At 46.7% G+C, this 17,220-nt stretch overlaps 1 protein-coding gene across 2 annotated transcripts in view; it reads right to left on the bottom strand.

Annotated features, from left to right (window-relative positions):
- Positions 1 to 344: 344 nt before the first annotated feature.
- Positions 345 to 17,220, bottom strand: part of SKIC8 (SKI8 subunit of superkiller complex) — a 40,165-nt gene continuing 23,289 nt past the window's right edge. For both annotated transcript variants that reach the window (XM_069230548.1, XM_069230549.1), the window contains exons 10-11: positions 2,576 to 2,654; positions 345 to 574 (exon numbers count right to left, since the gene is read on the bottom strand). In XM_069230548.1, coding sequence (XP_069086649.1) covers positions 485 to 574; positions 2,576 to 2,654 — 169 coding nt within the window. In that variant the 3' untranslated portion in view covers positions 345 to 484. The remainder of the gene's footprint in view (positions 575 to 2,575; positions 2,655 to 17,220) is intronic.

The raw sequence follows: 17,220 nt of genomic DNA, 5'->3' as shown, positions 1-17,220 counted from the left end.
TTTCTTAGATTGCATGTGATAGACAGACTTAAGAATGTGGCTGTAGTTTTTGTCTTCGAGGTTGCAGAAAAGTAATAGGCAGATAGCAGGTCACTTTAATCTCAGAAACTCCACCTGTAAACAGCAAGCCACATCCTTAGTTAAAGATCTTCGAAGCTAGTTCCACAACACAGCAGACCAGTTTCTCAGTTTGTAGTACATTGCTGCAATACAAGATCCACTGCAAGTTCATATTATCAAAAGACTGAAGATTACACGAATAATTACTACTACAGTAACCACAAATGAATGCCTCCAACAGCAAAGCAGATCTCTGTGGTCTACTTGGGGACACCACACAGGTATTCTTGCCAGTCGTATTGGTTTATTATGGAACAAAAACATGCGAGTCCTTGTGGCACCAAGCACTAAATGACAAGACCTTTTATATAAAAAAATAAGTTGCATCCACATGGATGCGGTGACAAGTCTGAATATAACAGTCTTATATTGGGCAGTCATAGACATGGATCTCCTGGTCATCTCCGACAGACACGATTTTTGAACCATTGCTGTTGTACTGCACGCCCCAAACCTAAAAGAAAAAGAAAAAAAAAAATGACTGAATGCCTACCTGCAATTGCACACTTTGGAAGCAACAATGGACTTGGATCAGACGAAGTGTTGGGCAGCTGGCAGAGTAGCTCAAGCATTAAAGCAGAGCACATTTAGAATCCCAGTCGGCAAACTCAGCCTTTTACCCATTTATAGTTGTTTAAATGTTGACCATGTAAGTAGAAAGTCATACACTTTATAAAGCTCCAATAAATATTTAGGTTTGTGGCATGCATGCACACATTTCCATCATTACTATATTACTGTACAAAGAAAAACCTCTTTGAAAAGCGTATTTAACACACACGATAGGGCAAGGAAAGATTGGATTTTAATAACATACGTCTTTCCGAAAGGTCTACCAGGGCAGACTGCTCGTATAGCATTACCAACCCTATGTCGCTACAACAGGATATTCAGTAAACCTTCACCCCAGGCAATTTATAAGAAACATCCACACAAAACAAAAATTGGATGTAGAAACTGAAACATGCATAATATACCCAGTCATGGCGTGCTAAATAGATATTGTAAAAACATTCAAGAATGCCCCTAAACATGGACCTAACTTTGAAACCCGAAATACAGATCCTACTGAAATCGATGAATATGCCCAGAATCCTTACAGGTACTTTTTCCTATGAAGATATTATACACTGAGTCTAAATGACAGCAGCCCTACTCACTTACCTAGACTAATCAAAGAGGCTTTACCCAAGAGCAACAACACTTCTCTTAAACAAAATACAATGGATCCAAACGTCAAAACTCAGGCATTTTTGCATCTTAAACTCCTGGATTCCATTACCAGAGAGTTTGGGATCCTTCTTTGGCTTTATGTTTCTCATCTGATTACCTTTGTATCACTGTGCATAATTTGCTGACACCCAAAGAAATTTGACTAAAAGTGCTATAGAAATGAAGTAGCTATTTTTTTTATCTCTAGGACAGCAAATTTTGGAACTTCCAACCACTGTGCATAAGAAAAAATGCAAAGCAACCTTATCTTTCAGAAATGCATACAAACTTCACTCTAAGGTTCAGACCCCTGCATAAACAAACTCTGGTCTATACCACAGACAAATCTATCAAAGAAACCTACTTCACAATAAAGCACACAAACAAACAAACTGCCCTATACACTGGAGGACTCCTAGCATGCTTCACCCTAAAGCCTCCCAAGCTTTCCTGATGCTTCACAGCAAGAGTTTTGATTCAAATAGTTTGGGCTGTGGGAGAACCCCCACCATGCTAGAATTACATTTTTCATGTACCTGAAAAAAATGCTGCATGAGAGGCAAGCGCTATCCAGTTTTACTAACCTTTGAACATTGACAAAAACAACACTATTTTTGCATTGGCATGACTGGGCCGATTGTCAGGAATTCATGCTTTAAACCTAAATCTTCTCACGTAGGTCCATTACAACCACACATTCTCCCAATCAAACATAAGGGCCTGCCTGCAATCACTCCAGAAAGTGTTGATCATTACAATGTCAAAGTAGGGACAACTGTATGCTATACAAGGGCTATATAACACAGAACTACTTGTACAACCATTCCTGGTATGCACCATTTTACAGCTACAGAGAGGACATATTTACTATGACCTCTCCCCATGTTTTTTTTTTTTTTTTTAATAGGGGCTATACGGAACGGTTCTCCATTGAGTAGCTCTTCACAGGTACAGAACTGCAATGACCCAAAACGCACCCATAAGCATCATAAACAATTCCATATCATTGTCAATGGGGAAAAATAATATTTCTATGCACACCATACTTTCCCTGATGCAATAAAATATCAAAATGGAAAGTAATGAGGTGCTCAAGATGAGATGAGTGGCCATCTTGGAGCTAAAAGTGAACCAAACACTTCAACTGCAGGCTCCAGAAGATGCTGCTAGCACTTTCCAAAGCCAAGAGTCCCAGGACCAAAAACAAACAAAAGGAAATAAACAGATAAAATTCAAAGCATACCTGATCCTGATGATCAAAGAAAGTGTGGCTACACGTCCTGGAAGCAACATCCCACACCTTAACACTTTTGTCCGATGAACTAAAAGCAAAACATGAAAAAAATAACTAAAGTCTTCAATGAGCAAAATGGTAATTGTGGTAACTGGTCATATTGCAGCAGTTGGGGCTTTTTTGTTGTTTTTTAAATCACCATAGATTAAAGATGCATGGCAATTATATAGTGAAATAAAGTCATTAAAAATGTTTCCGAAAAGGCAGCCATGAGCTTTTAGAACATGATGTCTTGAGTGGTCAGTTAGAATCACCTAATCAAACATTTTTGCCGCACCAGGGGTCTGTATATGAATTTGACCCCTGCTCTTTGCAGATTTTAGCTAAGTGAGGTAACACGTTTTGGACTTCACAAGATTTTTTTATTTTTGGAAGAGGTGTGAAAATTCTCAAATAAAAAGATCTGTTTGTTAAAGCGTAGGGGGAGGAAAGAAAAAAAAAAAAAAAAAAACACCTTGCATACAAACTCTTCCAGAACTAACCCTTAGATAACAGAATTACCCACTGAATGGGACTGTAATAGAGATTTGCTACTGCAAAACATTTACACCATGAATGCCATACAAATGATATAAAGCTGTGTTCCGTAAATTGTTCAAAAAAAAAAAAAAAAATGTAAATAAATAAATCAGCTATAATTTGCATTTTTGACACTTTGAGCCTTGTAGGAAACTGGGTTTTTGTTGCTGTTGTCCCCCCACTTTTTGCCCCCTTTTTAGCTACTGGATGCTGGTTTTTGACAGTGCACTGAGGCCAACCAGACCTCAGTGCTAGTGCTTTTTCCTTAAAACAATGTGATGTCTAACTGCAACATAATTGGCAAAGGACTTTTTCACCCCTCAAAGTCCCTAATAAACGGTACCCCCTAGGGCATGGGTACTAAAGAGGGTCCCTAAGGGCTGCAGCATATCTTATGCTACTCTAAGGGACCCACACATAAAAATCACACACAGCCAACCAATGTGGGCGGCCTTGAGCCCCAAGGCAGGATACATTTTATTTTATGTGAGGACATATCTTCATGAGCAGATATGCCCCTGTGATGTATAGTTCTATTACTAGACAATACAAGTGCACAGGGAAGCCATCTTGAGTACTGGGCACTGGTCATTAGGAGTTAACCCATTACATAATGGCTTCACTAAAACATATTGTGTTTGGTATCAAACACCTTGTATTAATAAACCCACACTGATTCCAGTGATGGATTTATTAATATATGCACCCCAGAGGTTACCTCAGAGGTACCCCCTGAACCCACTAGTCCTGCCCAGCCTGCCACCAGACAGTTTTCTGATCCCCTAGGAAGCGAGAGCTCTGCTCTCACAGGTCAGAAACAATGCCTGCTCTGGCAGGTGTTTACACCTCCTCCAGCAGGAAGTCTAGTAAATTAGCATGGTAAGGCAGCTTCAAAGAGCACACCGCCTTCAATATGCGAGCCTGGCTTCCCCCAGACCTGGAGGATGATGGCCAGTGTCCTGAGACCCATTTAGTACGAGGACAGGCAGGAAATTAGCTATGCTAGGAGGCGTGCTACACCTCCAGGCTTACCACACCCCTAAGGTGGGCAACCTAAAATGAAGATGAAAACTAGGATTTCACCATCTTGGTTGTGGTGAAATTAGGAACTATAGGACAGAGAGATGCCCACTCCCCACAGAAAGTGTTCATTTAGGAGGTTTAGTGACCCCAGGGTTAAGTAGCCTATTGGCTACTACCCCTCAATGCCCTTAATGTCCCTAAATAAGTATTTCGGCGGCCCCCTGACACCAGGAAATCAGATTTGTCTGACTGGAGAAGAAAAAAGAACAAAGAAGGGCCCACAACGCAAGAACTGAGGAGCAGCAACTGACTTGACGCTTACCCTGCCAGCATGCCTACTGTCCCCGACAAATGCACAGACCTTGCTTATTCAGAGAGCGGTGTCACCTACAAAAGCTATAGCAGAATGACCCACGATTTCAACTAGCCAGCAACATCTCCCTTGGAGAAGAGGAGCTGCTTCCCTGCACGTTTGCAGGCACCAAAGACCAACATGAGAGTCTCTGCCAGCGTGACCCTGCCGAGCAAGGTAACACTGTACCAGAGCCCCCACATCCCGAGGAGGAGTGAACAGACAGTGCCCGGGAGATCCAGAGACCCGCCAGAGCTTAGCCAACCTTTGGGTTTAGCCAGATTAGTCCCTGCCTGCAGCCTCTTTTTGCAGGACCTCGAAACCACAAGAGAAATGAACCATGAAAACCCGACATCTTGAAGCACCACTGCACTAGAGCCGCCCAGCCCAAGTCAAAATTAGCTAACCGTGCAAACGAGGTTGCAAGGCTCTTGAGAGCTGAGCCCTCCTTCAGGTTCAGTCAGACTGGTCCCCTAGTCCACATCTGCAGCCTCTTTTCACAGGCAACCAAGACCTGCAAGTGTCGCCAGGAACGTAACTCTGCAGACAAAGACCCACTGCACACGTGCACACCCCCGCCCCCCCCACCCACTGCCCCGCCCCCCCCCCCAGCCCGAGCTGCTGTGGACTGACAGTGTGCCTGCATGCCCAAAACACTCAAGACTTGAGCCCCCCTTTGGGTTCGGCGGACTGGTCACTCAGCACCCACTTGCAGCTTCTGATAAACCTAAACTTCTCGCCCACACTACCTCAAAAGAGTATATAGGCTTATTTTTAGCCTCCTCTACCAACAAGGGTCGTCTGTACTACCTGCATAGTGTGTCCCTACATTGGCACACTGCATAGATAGCCAGCTTCCTATAACCTGTGTAACAGGAAGACTGGTGTAAACTGAAAATGGCCAAGGATGCGCTAACTGATGTACCGTTACTAAATGAAAGTGAAACAAAATATGAAACATGCTTTTTGGAAAGCCAACAGGTCTGACTTTATTTTACCAACAAATGTAACAAGAGGCATTTACAAGTTCTGTTTGCATGCACTGTCTGCACAAATGTTGTTTATCACATTGAAGCCTGTCCTACTGGCTTTGCCAGTGCTGGAAAAAAGTAGAAACATGTTGCTTTCTGTGTAGTATGCATATAGGAGAAACAAACTGAATGTGACACATAGTGGAGTTTATTTTTCAGATTTAGACTAATTCCTTGTACATCCTAACGGAAGCACTTCCTACACTGCAGAATTATACAACCCCAGCTGAGAGCATGAGGTAAAAGAGTAATACTCCTATGGTTGGAGTCAAGCCAAATCCCACTCTATATATATATATTTTTTAATTGCAAAAACTAGCCAGACAGCTGTGTTATTAAACCAGACATAAAAGAGAAAGTTGCTTACAGACAGACTATTATTATGAAAAACCTAGAATAGATGTGCACAATGCTTGTATATGCATCTCTAAATTTCAGAAATGTAACAAAAACTGGTTGTGGTAACAGTTTTACCAAATTATGTTAGAACAGCAAAGCTTCAGATATTCTCTAAATTACTACATTAAAGGGGCAGTGCTTATTTTTCCCAAATGGCAAAAAAGCATTGCTCCATTGTAAATAATCAGCAGAACGCACTCCTGAAAGTGCCATTACTGATCTGATCCCCTAAAAATGTTTCAAGAGTTAAGCATTTTCATGTTGTTTCAATGCCATTAAAGACCTTATAACAGCCTTCCTGATATCATCTGGTAACACCTTCCCAGAAGCTCCCAATAGTGGGGCACCGATAATTGCAGAGAAAGAGGTGGCAATAAAAATGACAAGGAACACAGGTGGGGCCACGACGGTCAGCTTAGAAATCAGAAACTACTGGGGGATGCCTAATTCTTCCAAGTATTTTACCCTTAGGCTCCCCCTGCTATCAGCAGGCAGAAGTGTTAAAGGATAGTAATTACTCTGTAGGGTTTAGGAAAGGGTAGCATAAAGGGGTAACAAGAGCCTTTTAGGATTCAGTGACGGGTAGCATTAAGGGATAATAAGAGGTCTGTAGGGCTCAGGGAAGGATAATGCTAAGTATTTTTGGGGGATTAACGGTAGGTTATCATTAATGGGTAGTAAGATGCTTTAGGGTCTAAGAAAAGGTAGCATTAAACGGTAGCAAGCTGTTTTCAGGGTTCAGGAAAGGGTAGTGTAGGAAGTTGGCTCTGTATGTGCTATTTCAAAGTAAGGAATAGCATGCACAGAGTCCAAGGGTTCCCCTTAGAGGTAAAATAGTGGTAAAAATAGATAATACTAATGCTCTATTTTGTGGTAGTGTGGTCGAGCAGTAGGCTTATCCAAGGAGTAGTGTTAAGCATTTGTTGTACATACACATAGACAATAAATGAGGTACACACACTCAGAGACAAATCCAGCCAATAGGTTTTTGTATAGAAAAATATCTTTTCTTAGTTTATTTTAAGAACCACAGGTTCAAATTCTACATGTAATATCTCATTCGAAAGGTATTGCAGGTAAGTACTTTAGGAACTTTAAATCATAAAAATTGCAGGTATACTTTTCAAGTTATTGACAAATAGCTGTTTTAAAAGTGGACACTTAGTGCAATTTTCACAGTTCCTGGGGGAGGTAAGTTTTTGTTAGTTTTACCAGGTAAGTAAGACACTTACAGGGGTCAGTTCTTGGTCCAAGGTAGCCCACCGTTGGGGGTTCAGAGCAACCCCAAAGTCACCACACCAGCAGCTCAGGGCCGGTCAGGTGCAGAGTTCAAAGTGGTGCCCAAAACACATAGGCTAGAATGGAGAGAAGGGGGTGCCCCGGTTCCGGTCTGCTTGCAGGTAAGTACCCGCGTCTTCGGAGGGCAGACCAGGGGGGTTTTGTAGGGCACCGGGGGGGGACACATGCCCACACAGAAATTTCACCCTCAGCAGCGCGGGGGCGGCCGGGTGCAGTGTAGAAACAGGCGTCGGGTTCGCAATGTTAGTCTATGAGAGATCTCGGGATCTCTTCAGCGCTGCAGGCAGGCAAGGGGGGGGTTCCTCGGGGAAACCTCCACTTGGGCAAGGGAGAGGGACTCCTGGGGGTCACTTCTCCAGTGAAAGTCCGGTCCTTCAGGTCCTGGGGGCTGCGGGTGCAGGGTCTCTCCCAGGCGTCGGGACTTTGGATTCAAAGAGTCGCGGTCAGGGGAAGCCTCGGGATTCCCTCTGCAGGCGGCGCTGTGGGGGCTCAGGGGGGGCAGGATTTGGTACTCACAGTATCAGAGTAGTCCTGGGGTCCCTCCTGAGGTGTTGGATCTCCACCAGCCGAGTCGGGGTCGCCGGGTGCAGTGTTGCAAGTCTCACGCTTCTTGCGGGGAGCTTGCAGGGTTCTTTCAAGGCTGCTGGAAACAAAGTTGCAGCCTTTCTTGGAGCAGGTCCGCTGTCCTCTGGAGTTTCTTGTCTTTTCGAAGCAGGGGCAGTCCTCAGAGGATGTCGAGGTCGCTGGTCCCTTTGGAAGGCGTCGCTGGAGCAGGATCTTTGGAAGGCAGGAGACAGGCCGGTGAGTTTCTGGAGCCAAGGCAGTTGTCGTCTTCTGGTCTTCCTCTGCAGGGGTTTTCAGCTAGGCAGTCCTTCTTCTTGTAGTTGCAGGAATCTAATTTTCTAGGGTTCAGGGTAGCCCTTAAATACTAAATTTAAGGGCGTGTTTAGGTCTGGGGGGTTAGTAGCCAATGGCTACTAGCCCTGAGGGTGGGTACACCCTCTTTGTGCCTCCTCCCAAGGGGAGGGGGTCACAATCCTAACCCTATTGGGGGAATCCTCCATCTGCAAGATGGAGGATTTCTAAAAGTTAGAGTCACTTCAGCTCAGGACACCTTAGGGGCTGTCCTGACTGGCCAGTGACTCCTCCTTGTTGCTTTCTTTGTTCCCTCCAGCCTTGCCGCCAAAAGTGGGGGCCGTGGCCGGAGGGGGCGGGCAACTCCACTAAGCTGGAGTGCCCTGCTGGGCTGTGACAAAGGGGTGAGCCTTTGAGGCTCACCGCCAGGTGTTACAGCTCCTGCCTGGGGGAGGTGTTAGCATCTCCACCCAGTGCAGGCTTTGTTACTGGCCTCAGAGTGACAAAGGCACTCTCCCCATGGGGCCAGCAACATGTCTCTGGTGTGGCAGGCTGCTGGGACTAGTCAGCCTACACAGACAGTCGGTTAAGTTTCAGGGGGCACCTCTAAGGTGCCCTCTGTGGTGTATTTTACAATAAAATGTACACTGGCATCAGTGTGCATTTATTGTGCTGAGAAGTTTGATACCAAACTTCCCAGTTTTCAGTGTAGCCATTATGGTGCTGTGGAGTTCGTGTTTGACAGACTCCCAGACCATATACTCTTATGGCTACCCTGCACTTACAATGTCTAAGGTTTTGTTTAGACACTGCAGGGGTACCATGCTCATGCACTGGTACCCTCACCTATGGTATAGTGCACCCTGCCTTAGGGCTGTAAGGCCTGCTAGAGGGGTGTCTTACCTATACTGCATAGGCAGTGAGAGGCTGGCATGGCACCCTGAGGGGAGTGCCATGTCGACTTACTCGTTTTGTCCTCACTAGCACACACAAGCTGGCAAGCAGTGTGTCTGTGCTGAGTGAGAGGTCTCCAGGGTGGCATAAGACATGCTGCAGCCCTTAGAGACCTTCCTTGGCATCAGGGCCCTTGGTACTAGAAGTACCAGTTACAAGGGACTTATCTGGATGCCAGGGTCTGCCAATTGTGGATACAAAAGTACAGGTTAGGGAAAGAACACTGGTGCTGGGGCCTGGTTAGCAGGCCTCAGCACACTTTCAATTGTAAACATAGCATCAGCAAAGGCAAAAAGTCAGGGGGCAACCATGCCAAGGAGGCATTTCCTTACAGGTAGCATTAAGGGGTAGAAAATAATTTTAAGCTTCAGGGATGGGTAGTACTACTGGTAGTAAGGGTTTTTTAGAGTTCAGGGAATGGAAGCTTTATGGGTAGTGAGGGTTGTTTAGGGACTGAGCCTTAAGGGGTAGTAACAGGCTTTTAAGAGTTCAGGGCTGGGTAGCATTAGGGGTTAGTAAGAGTCTTTAGGGTTCAAGGATGGGTAGCATTAAGTAGTAAGGGGTTTCAGGGATGGGTAGCATTAAGGGGTGGTGTTGAAAGGGGGGTGTTTAGGGAAGGGAAGCTGTTAGAAGTACTAAGGAGTTTTTAAGGTTCACGAAGGGCAGCATTAAGGGGCAATGAGTTTTTTTCTTTTTTTCTAGGAGATCAGGAAATTACAGCATTAAGGGCTAGCAAAGAGTTTGAAAGGTTCAGAGAAAGGTAGCATCAAAGGGTAGTATTTGGGATTTAGGGTTCAAGGAAATGTTGCATTATGGTATAGTAAGGAGTTTAAGGGTAAGGGATAGGTAGCATTAAGGGGTAGTAAGGGTCTTTATAGTTTAAGGATTGGTAGCTTTAAGAGGTAGCAAAGAGTTTGTATGGTTCAGAAAAATTACCGTTAAGGCCTCGCACAGGGTTTTTAATGCTCACGGAAGAGTAGGATTAAGGGGTACTAAAGGTTTTTAGGATTCAGGGATGAACACCGTCAAGGGGTAATAAGGGGTGTTTAGGGTTCAAGGAAGGGTTACTTTGAAGCATGGTTAGGGTTCAATGAAGGTAGAGTTAAAGGGCTTTAAGAGATTCTTAGGGTGCAGAGAAGGACAATATTAAGGGATGGATAGGGATTTTCATGGTTCAGAGATGGATAGCAATAAGAGGTAGTTAGGGGTGTCCAGGTGGTCAGGGTAGGGTAGCTTTGGGGAGCAATAAAGATCTTTAAGCTTCAAGGATGGTAGTGTTGAATGGTAGTAAGGCTTTTAGAGTCCAGGGAGGGATAGCATAAAGGGGTAGTAAGAAGTATTTAGGGTTCAGGGAAGGGTATCGCTGAGTAGTTAGGTGTAGGAAGTTGGCTCTGTATGCAGTATTTCAAAGTAAGGAATAGTATGCACAGAGTCCAAGGGTTCCCCTTAGAGGTAAGATAGTGGCAAAAAGAGATAATACTAATGCTCTATTTTGCGGTAGTGTGGTCGAGCAGTAGGCTTATCAAAGGAGTAGTGTTAAGCATTTGTTGTACATACACACAGGCAATAAATGAGGAACACACACTCGGAGACAAATCCAGCCAATAGGTTTTGTTATAGAAAAATATATTTTCTTAGTTTATTTTAAGAACCACAGGTTCAAATTCTACATGTAATATCTCATTTGAAAGGTATTGCAGGTAAGTACTTTAGGAACTTTGAATAATCACAGTAGCAAATATACTTTTTCCATAAAACACAATAAGCTGTTTTAAAAGTGGACACAGTGCAATTTTCACAGTTCCTGGGGGAGGTAAGTTATTGTTAGTTTTAGCAGGTAAGCAAATCACTTACAAGTCTTAGGTTTGGGTCCAAGGTAGCCCACCGTTGGGGGTTCAGAGCAACCCCAAAGTTACCACACCAGCAGCTCAGGGCCGGTCAGGTGCAGAGGTCAAAGAGGTGCCCAAAACACATAGGCTTCAATGGAGAGAAAGGGGTGCCCCGGTTCCGGTCTGCCAGCAGGTAAGTACCCGCGTCTTCGGAGGGCAGACCAGGGGGTTTTGTAGGGCACCGGGGGGGACACAAGTCAGCACAAAAAGTACACCCTCAGCAGCATGGGGGCGGCCGGATGCAGTGTGCAAACACGCGTCGGGTTTTCAATGATGTTCAATGAGAGACCAAGGGATCTCTTCAGCGGTGCAGGCAGGCAAGGGGGGGGGGGGCTCCTCGGGGTAGCCACCACCTGGGCATGGGAGAGGGCCTCCTGGGGGTCACTCCTGCACAGAAGTTCCGTTCCTTCAGGTGCTGGGGGCTGCGGGTGCAGGGTCTTTTCCAGCCGTCGGGACTTTAGGTTCAGGCAGTCGCGGTCAGGGGGAGCCTCGGGATTCCCTCTGCAGGAGTCGCTGTGGGGGCTCAGGGGGGACAACTTTGGTTACTCACGGTCTTGGAGTCGCCGGAGGGTCTTCCCTGAGGTGTTGGTTCTCCACCAGTCGAGTCGGGGTCGCCGGGTGCAGTGTTGCAAGTCTCACGCTTCTTGCGGGGAGTTGCAGGGGTCTTTAAATCTGCTCCTCTGTAACAAAGTTGCAGTTCTTTTGGAGCTGTGCCGCTGTCCTCGGGAGTTTCTTGTCTTTCTTGAAGCAGGGCAGTCCTCAGAGGATTCAGAGGTCGCTGGTCCCTTGGAAAGCGTCGCTGGAGCAGGTTTCTTTGGAAGGCAGGAGACAGGCCGGTAAGTCTGGGGCCAAAGCAGTTGGTGTCTTCTGTTCTTCCTCTGCAGGGGTTTTTCAGCTCAGCAGTCTTCTTCTTTTTGTAGTTTCAGGAATCTAAAGTTTTAGGTTCAGGGGAGCCCTTAAATACTAAATTTAAGGGCGTGTTTAGGTCTGGGGGGTTAGTAGCCAATGGCTACTAGCCCTGAGGGTGGGTACACCCTCTTTGTGCCTCCTCCCAAGGGGAGGGGGTCACATTCCTATCCCTATTGGGGGAATCCTCCTTCTACAAGATAGAGGATTTCTAAAAGTCAGAGTCACCTCAGCTCAGGACACCTTAGGGGCTGTCCTGACTGGTCGGTGACTCCCTTGTTTTTCTCATTATCTCTCCTGGACTTGCCGCCAAAAGTGGGGGCTGTGTCCAGGGGGCGGGCATCTCCACTAGCTGGAGTGCCCTGGGGCATTGTAACACGAAGCTTGAGCCTTTGAAGCTCACTGCTAGGTGTTACAGTTCCTGCAGGGGGGAGGTGTGAAGGCTTTGTTTCTGTCCTCAGAGAGCACAAAGGCTCTCACCGCATGAGGTCAGAAACTCGTCTCTCAGCAGCAGGCTGGCACAGACCAGTCAGTCCTGCACTGAACAATTGGGTAAAATACAGGGGGCATCTCTAAGATGCACTCTGTGTGCATTTTTTAATAAATCCAACACTGGCATCAGTGTGGGTTTATTATTCTGAGAAGTTTGATACTAAACTTCCCAGTATTCAGTGTAGCCATTATGGAGCTGTGGAGTTCGTTTTTGACAGACTCCCAGCCCATATACTCTTATGGCTACCCTGCACTTACAATGTCTAAGGTTTTGCTTAGACACTGTAGTGGTACAGTGGCATAGTGCTCATGCACATATGCCGTCACCTGTGGTATAGTGTACCCTGCCTTAGGGCTGTAAGGCCTACTAGAGGGGTGACTTACCTATGCCACAGGCAGTGGGAGGTTGGCATGGCACCCTGAGGGGAGTGCCATGTCGACTTAGTCATTTTCTCCCCACCAGCACACACAAGCTGGCAAGCAGTGTGTCTGTGCTGAGTGAGGGGTCCCTAGGGTGGCATAAGACATGCTGCAGCCCTTAGAGACCTTCCCTGGCATCACGGCCCTTGGTACCAGGGGTACTAGTTACAAGGGACTTACCTAGGTGCCAGGGTTGTGCCAATTGTGGAAACAATGGTACATTTTAGGTGAAAGAACACTGGTGCTGGGGCCTGGTTAGCAGGGTCCCAGCACACTTCTCAGTCAAGTCAGCATCAGTATCAAGCAAAAAGTGGGGGGTAACTGCAACAGGAAGCCATTTCTTTATACAAGCCCCCCCCAGCCCACAGGCCAGGAGACTCAGCCAAAGCTGGGAGAGTCTTCCTAGTCTGTCAGGCGAGGAAGAGTAGAGGAAATAGGCTGGTTTGTTGCAGGGCCTACTCTGCCTTACATCCTCCTGTCCAGGTCATTCCCTCTGGGGAACTGACCCACTTCCACAGTGATAGGACCTAGTCTGAATTGCCTCTTGTCTGTGTCTTTAATGTCTCCACCCATTCTCTCTATTTTGGGGTTAGAGGTATCCACCTCTGCTAATCTTATTTTAGCCAGGGTCACCCCTAGCTTACCCAAAAGGTCACCCAGAGCTGGAGTAACCCCACCATGACCAACAGGGTCAGGGGGCCTAACTTGCTATTTGGCAAGGGGTCAGACCACCATGCCAAGGATAGTGCAGCCATAAAGGCTAACACCCAGCAGAGGCCACTGACAGCTGTCAGTGCCCAGAACCACACCTTTAGCTCTTCACCTACAAGGGAAGGGGCTAAGTTACAGGCTTCTTTGGGTTCAGGGTGCCTGTCTGCTGTATTAGAGTGGGGGGTTACCACATCTTGTAGTAAACACCCTTCTTCCACTCTTTCTTCTGTTAGCTGGGGAGCCACCCACTCAGGCTTAACAGTTGCCTGACTAGCCAGGACTTCTTGTGGGTCAGGTTGGACTTTACCAGTGCCATTCTTAGAGTTCTCCCCTACTGGAGCAGAATCTCCCTGGCTTGCTGGAACCTTGGCTAAAGGTTGTCCACCTTTCCTACTCTGTTTTCCTTTCTTTTTGTTCTGGGGCCTACTTGCAGTTACTGCAGAGGTAGCACCTCCAGAATCCTTGGGAGAGGGCTGGCACTGGACTAGGTCCTCTCTTGTGCTCTGACTAACCTCTGGGTAGTCATTTCCAAGGAGACAATCAAGGGGGAGGTCTGTACTGACTACCACCCTTCTCCAGCTAAAAATCCCACCCACTTCTATGGGCACAAAAGCCACAGGCCTATCAGTGACCCTGTCTGGGCTAACTCTTACTCTGGCCATCTCACCTGGGATGTACTGGGTTGAGAACACCAGCCTGTCATGCACAATAGTGTGGCTGGCACAAGTGTCTCTCAGGGCAGTGGCTGGGATTCCATTCACCAGTAGGTGGTGGAAGTGTCTACTTCCCTCTGGAATCTCCAACTCACCTGTTGGGCCCTTTTTCCAGTTGAAGGCTATGAAGACCTCCTCATCTGAGGAGTCATCCCCAATGGCTACACTGGTCACCCCTGGGATTTTGCTAGGGGGTTTGTTTTTGGGACAAGAAGTGTCCTTGGTGTGGTGCCCTGTCTGTCTACAGTTATGGCACCATGCCTTAGTGGCATCCCAGTTCTTACCCTGGTACCCACCTTTGTTTTGGGTTGTGTCTCGGGCCCACCCACCTGGTCTGGTTTTTGGGGGCCTACAGAGGACTCTTTTTCTTTGTTTCTAGTGTCACCCACTTTCTCCTGAGGAGGTTTTGTAACCCCTTTCTTTTGGTCACCCCCAGTGGAAGTTTTGGTTACCCTAGTCTTGACCCAGTGGTCTGCCTTCTTTCCCAATTCTTGGGGAGAAATTGGACCTAGGTCTACCAGATACTGATGCAACTTTTCATTGAAGCAGTTACTTAAAATGTGTTCTTTCATAAACAAATTATAAAGCCCAACATAGTCATGCACTTCATTTCCAGTTACCCAACCATCCAGTGTTTTTACTGAGTAGTCAACAAAATCAACCCAGGTCTGGCTCGAGGATTTTTGAGCCCCCCTGAACCTAATTCTATACTCCTCAGTGGAGAATCCAAAGCCCTCAATCAGGGTACCCTTCATGAGGTCATCGGATTCTGCATCTTTTCCAGAGAGTGTGAGGAGTCTATCCCTACACTTTCCAGTGAACATTTCCCAAAGGAGAGCACCCCAGTGAGATCTGCTTACTTTTCTGGTTACACAAGCCCTCTCAAAAGCTGTGAACCATTTGGTGATGTCATCACCATCTTCATATTTAGTTACAATCCCTTTAGGGATTTTCAACATGTCAGGAGAATCTCTGACCCTATTTATGTTGCTGCCACCATTGATGGGACCTAGGCCCATCTCTTGTCTTTCCCTTTCTATGGCTAGGATTTGTCTTTCCAAAGCCAATCTTTTGGCCATCCTGGCTAACTGGATGTCCTCTTCACTGGAGTTATCCTCAGTGATTTCAGAGAGGTTGGTCCCTCCTGTGAGGGAGCCAGCATCTCTGACTATTATGCTTGGAGTCAGGGCTTGAGAGGCCCTGTCTTCCCTAGATAGGACTGGTAGGGGGGAATCACCCTCCAGGTCACTATCATCATCCTCTGAGTTGCCATCCTCAGAGGGGTTGGCCTTTTCAAACTCTGCCAACAGCTCCTGGAGCTGTAGTTTGGAAGGTCTGGGGCCCATTGCTATTTTCTTTATTTTACAGAGTGACCTTAGCTCCCTCATCTTAAGATGGAGGTAAGGTGTGGTGTCGAGTTCCACCACATTCACATCTGTACTAGATATTATGCTTCTAAAAGTTGGAATACTTTTTAAGAATCTAAAAACTAGATCTAGAATCTAATTCAAACTTTTACCAAACTTTTAAACTCTAAAAGAAATGCTAAACAGGATCTAACACAAGGCCCTAGCAGGTCTTTTAAGAATTTAGAAAAATAGTTCAAATTGCAAAAACAATTTCTAATGACAATTTTTGGAATTTGTCGTGTGATCAGGTATTGGCGGAGTAGTCCAGCAAATGCAAAGTCTTGTACCCCACCGCTGATCCACCAATGTAGGAAGTTGGCTCTGTATGCACTATTTCAAAGTAAGGAATAGTATGCACAGAGTCCAAGGGTTCCCCTTAGAGGTAAGATAGTGGCAAAAAGAGATAATACTAATGCTCTATTTTGTGGTAGTGTGGTCGAGCAGTAGGCTTATCAAAGGAGTAGTGTTAAGCATTTGTTGTACATACACACAGGCAATAAATGAGGAACACACACTCGGAGACAAATCCAGCCAATAGGTTTTGTTATAGAAAAATATATTTTCTTAGTTTATTTTAAGAACCACAGGTTCAAATTCTACATGTAATATCTCATTTGAAAGGTATTGCAGGTAAGTACTTTAGGAACTTTGAATAATCACAGTAGCATATATACTTTTTCCATAAAACACAATAAGCTGTTTTAAAAGTGGACACTTAGTGCAATTTTCACAGTTCCTGGGGGAGGTAAGTTATTGTTAGTTTTAGCAGGTAAGCAAATCACTTACAAGTCTTAGGTTTGGGTCCAAGGTAGCCCACCGTTGGGGGTTCAGAGCAACCCCAAAGTTACCACACCAGCAGCTCAGGGCCGGTCAGGTGCAGAGGTCAAAGAGGTGCCCAAAACACATAGGCTTCAATGGAGAGAAGGGGGTGCCCCGGTTCCGGTCTGCCAGCAGGTAAGTACCCGCGTCTTCGGAGGGCAGACCAGGGGGGTTTTGTAGGGCACCGGGGGGGGGGGGGGGGGGGGGGGACACAAGTCAGCACAAAAAGTACACCCTCAGCAGCACGGGGGCGGCTGGGTGCAGTGTGCAAACATGCGTCGGGTTTTCAATGATGCTCAATGAGAGACCAAGGGATCTCTTCAGCGGTGCAGGCAGGCAAGGGGGGGGGGGGCTCCTCGGGGTAGCCACCACCTGGGCACGGGAGAGGGCCTCCTGGGGGTCACTCCTGCACAGAAGTTCCGTTCCTTCAGGTGCTGGGGGCTGCGGGTGCAGGGTCTTTTCCAGCCGTCAGGACCTTAGGTTCAGGCAGTCGCGGTCAGGGGGAGCCTCGGGATTCCCTCTGCAGGCGTCGCTGTGGGGGCTCAGGGGGGACAACTTTGGTTACTCACGGTCTTGGAGTTGCCGGAGGGTCCTCCCTGAGGTGTTGGTTCTCCACCAGTCGAGTCGGGGTCACCGGGTGCAGTGTTGCAAGTCTCACGCTTCTTGCGGGGAGTTGCAGGGGTCTTTAAATCTGCTCCTCTGTAACAAAGTTGCAGTTCTTTTGGAGCAGTGCCGCTGTCCTCGGGAGTTTCTTGTCTTTCTTGAAGCAGGGCAGTCCTCAGAGGATTCAGAGGTCGCTGGTC

Source organism: Pleurodeles waltl, chromosome 4_2, assembly GCF_031143425.1.
Source record: "Pleurodeles waltl isolate 20211129_DDA chromosome 4_2, aPleWal1.hap1.20221129, whole genome shotgun sequence".
Taxonomy (NCBI): Eukaryota; Metazoa; Chordata; class Amphibia; order Caudata; family Salamandridae; genus Pleurodeles; species Pleurodeles waltl.
This window is presented reverse-complemented; position numbering and strand designations above follow the sequence as displayed.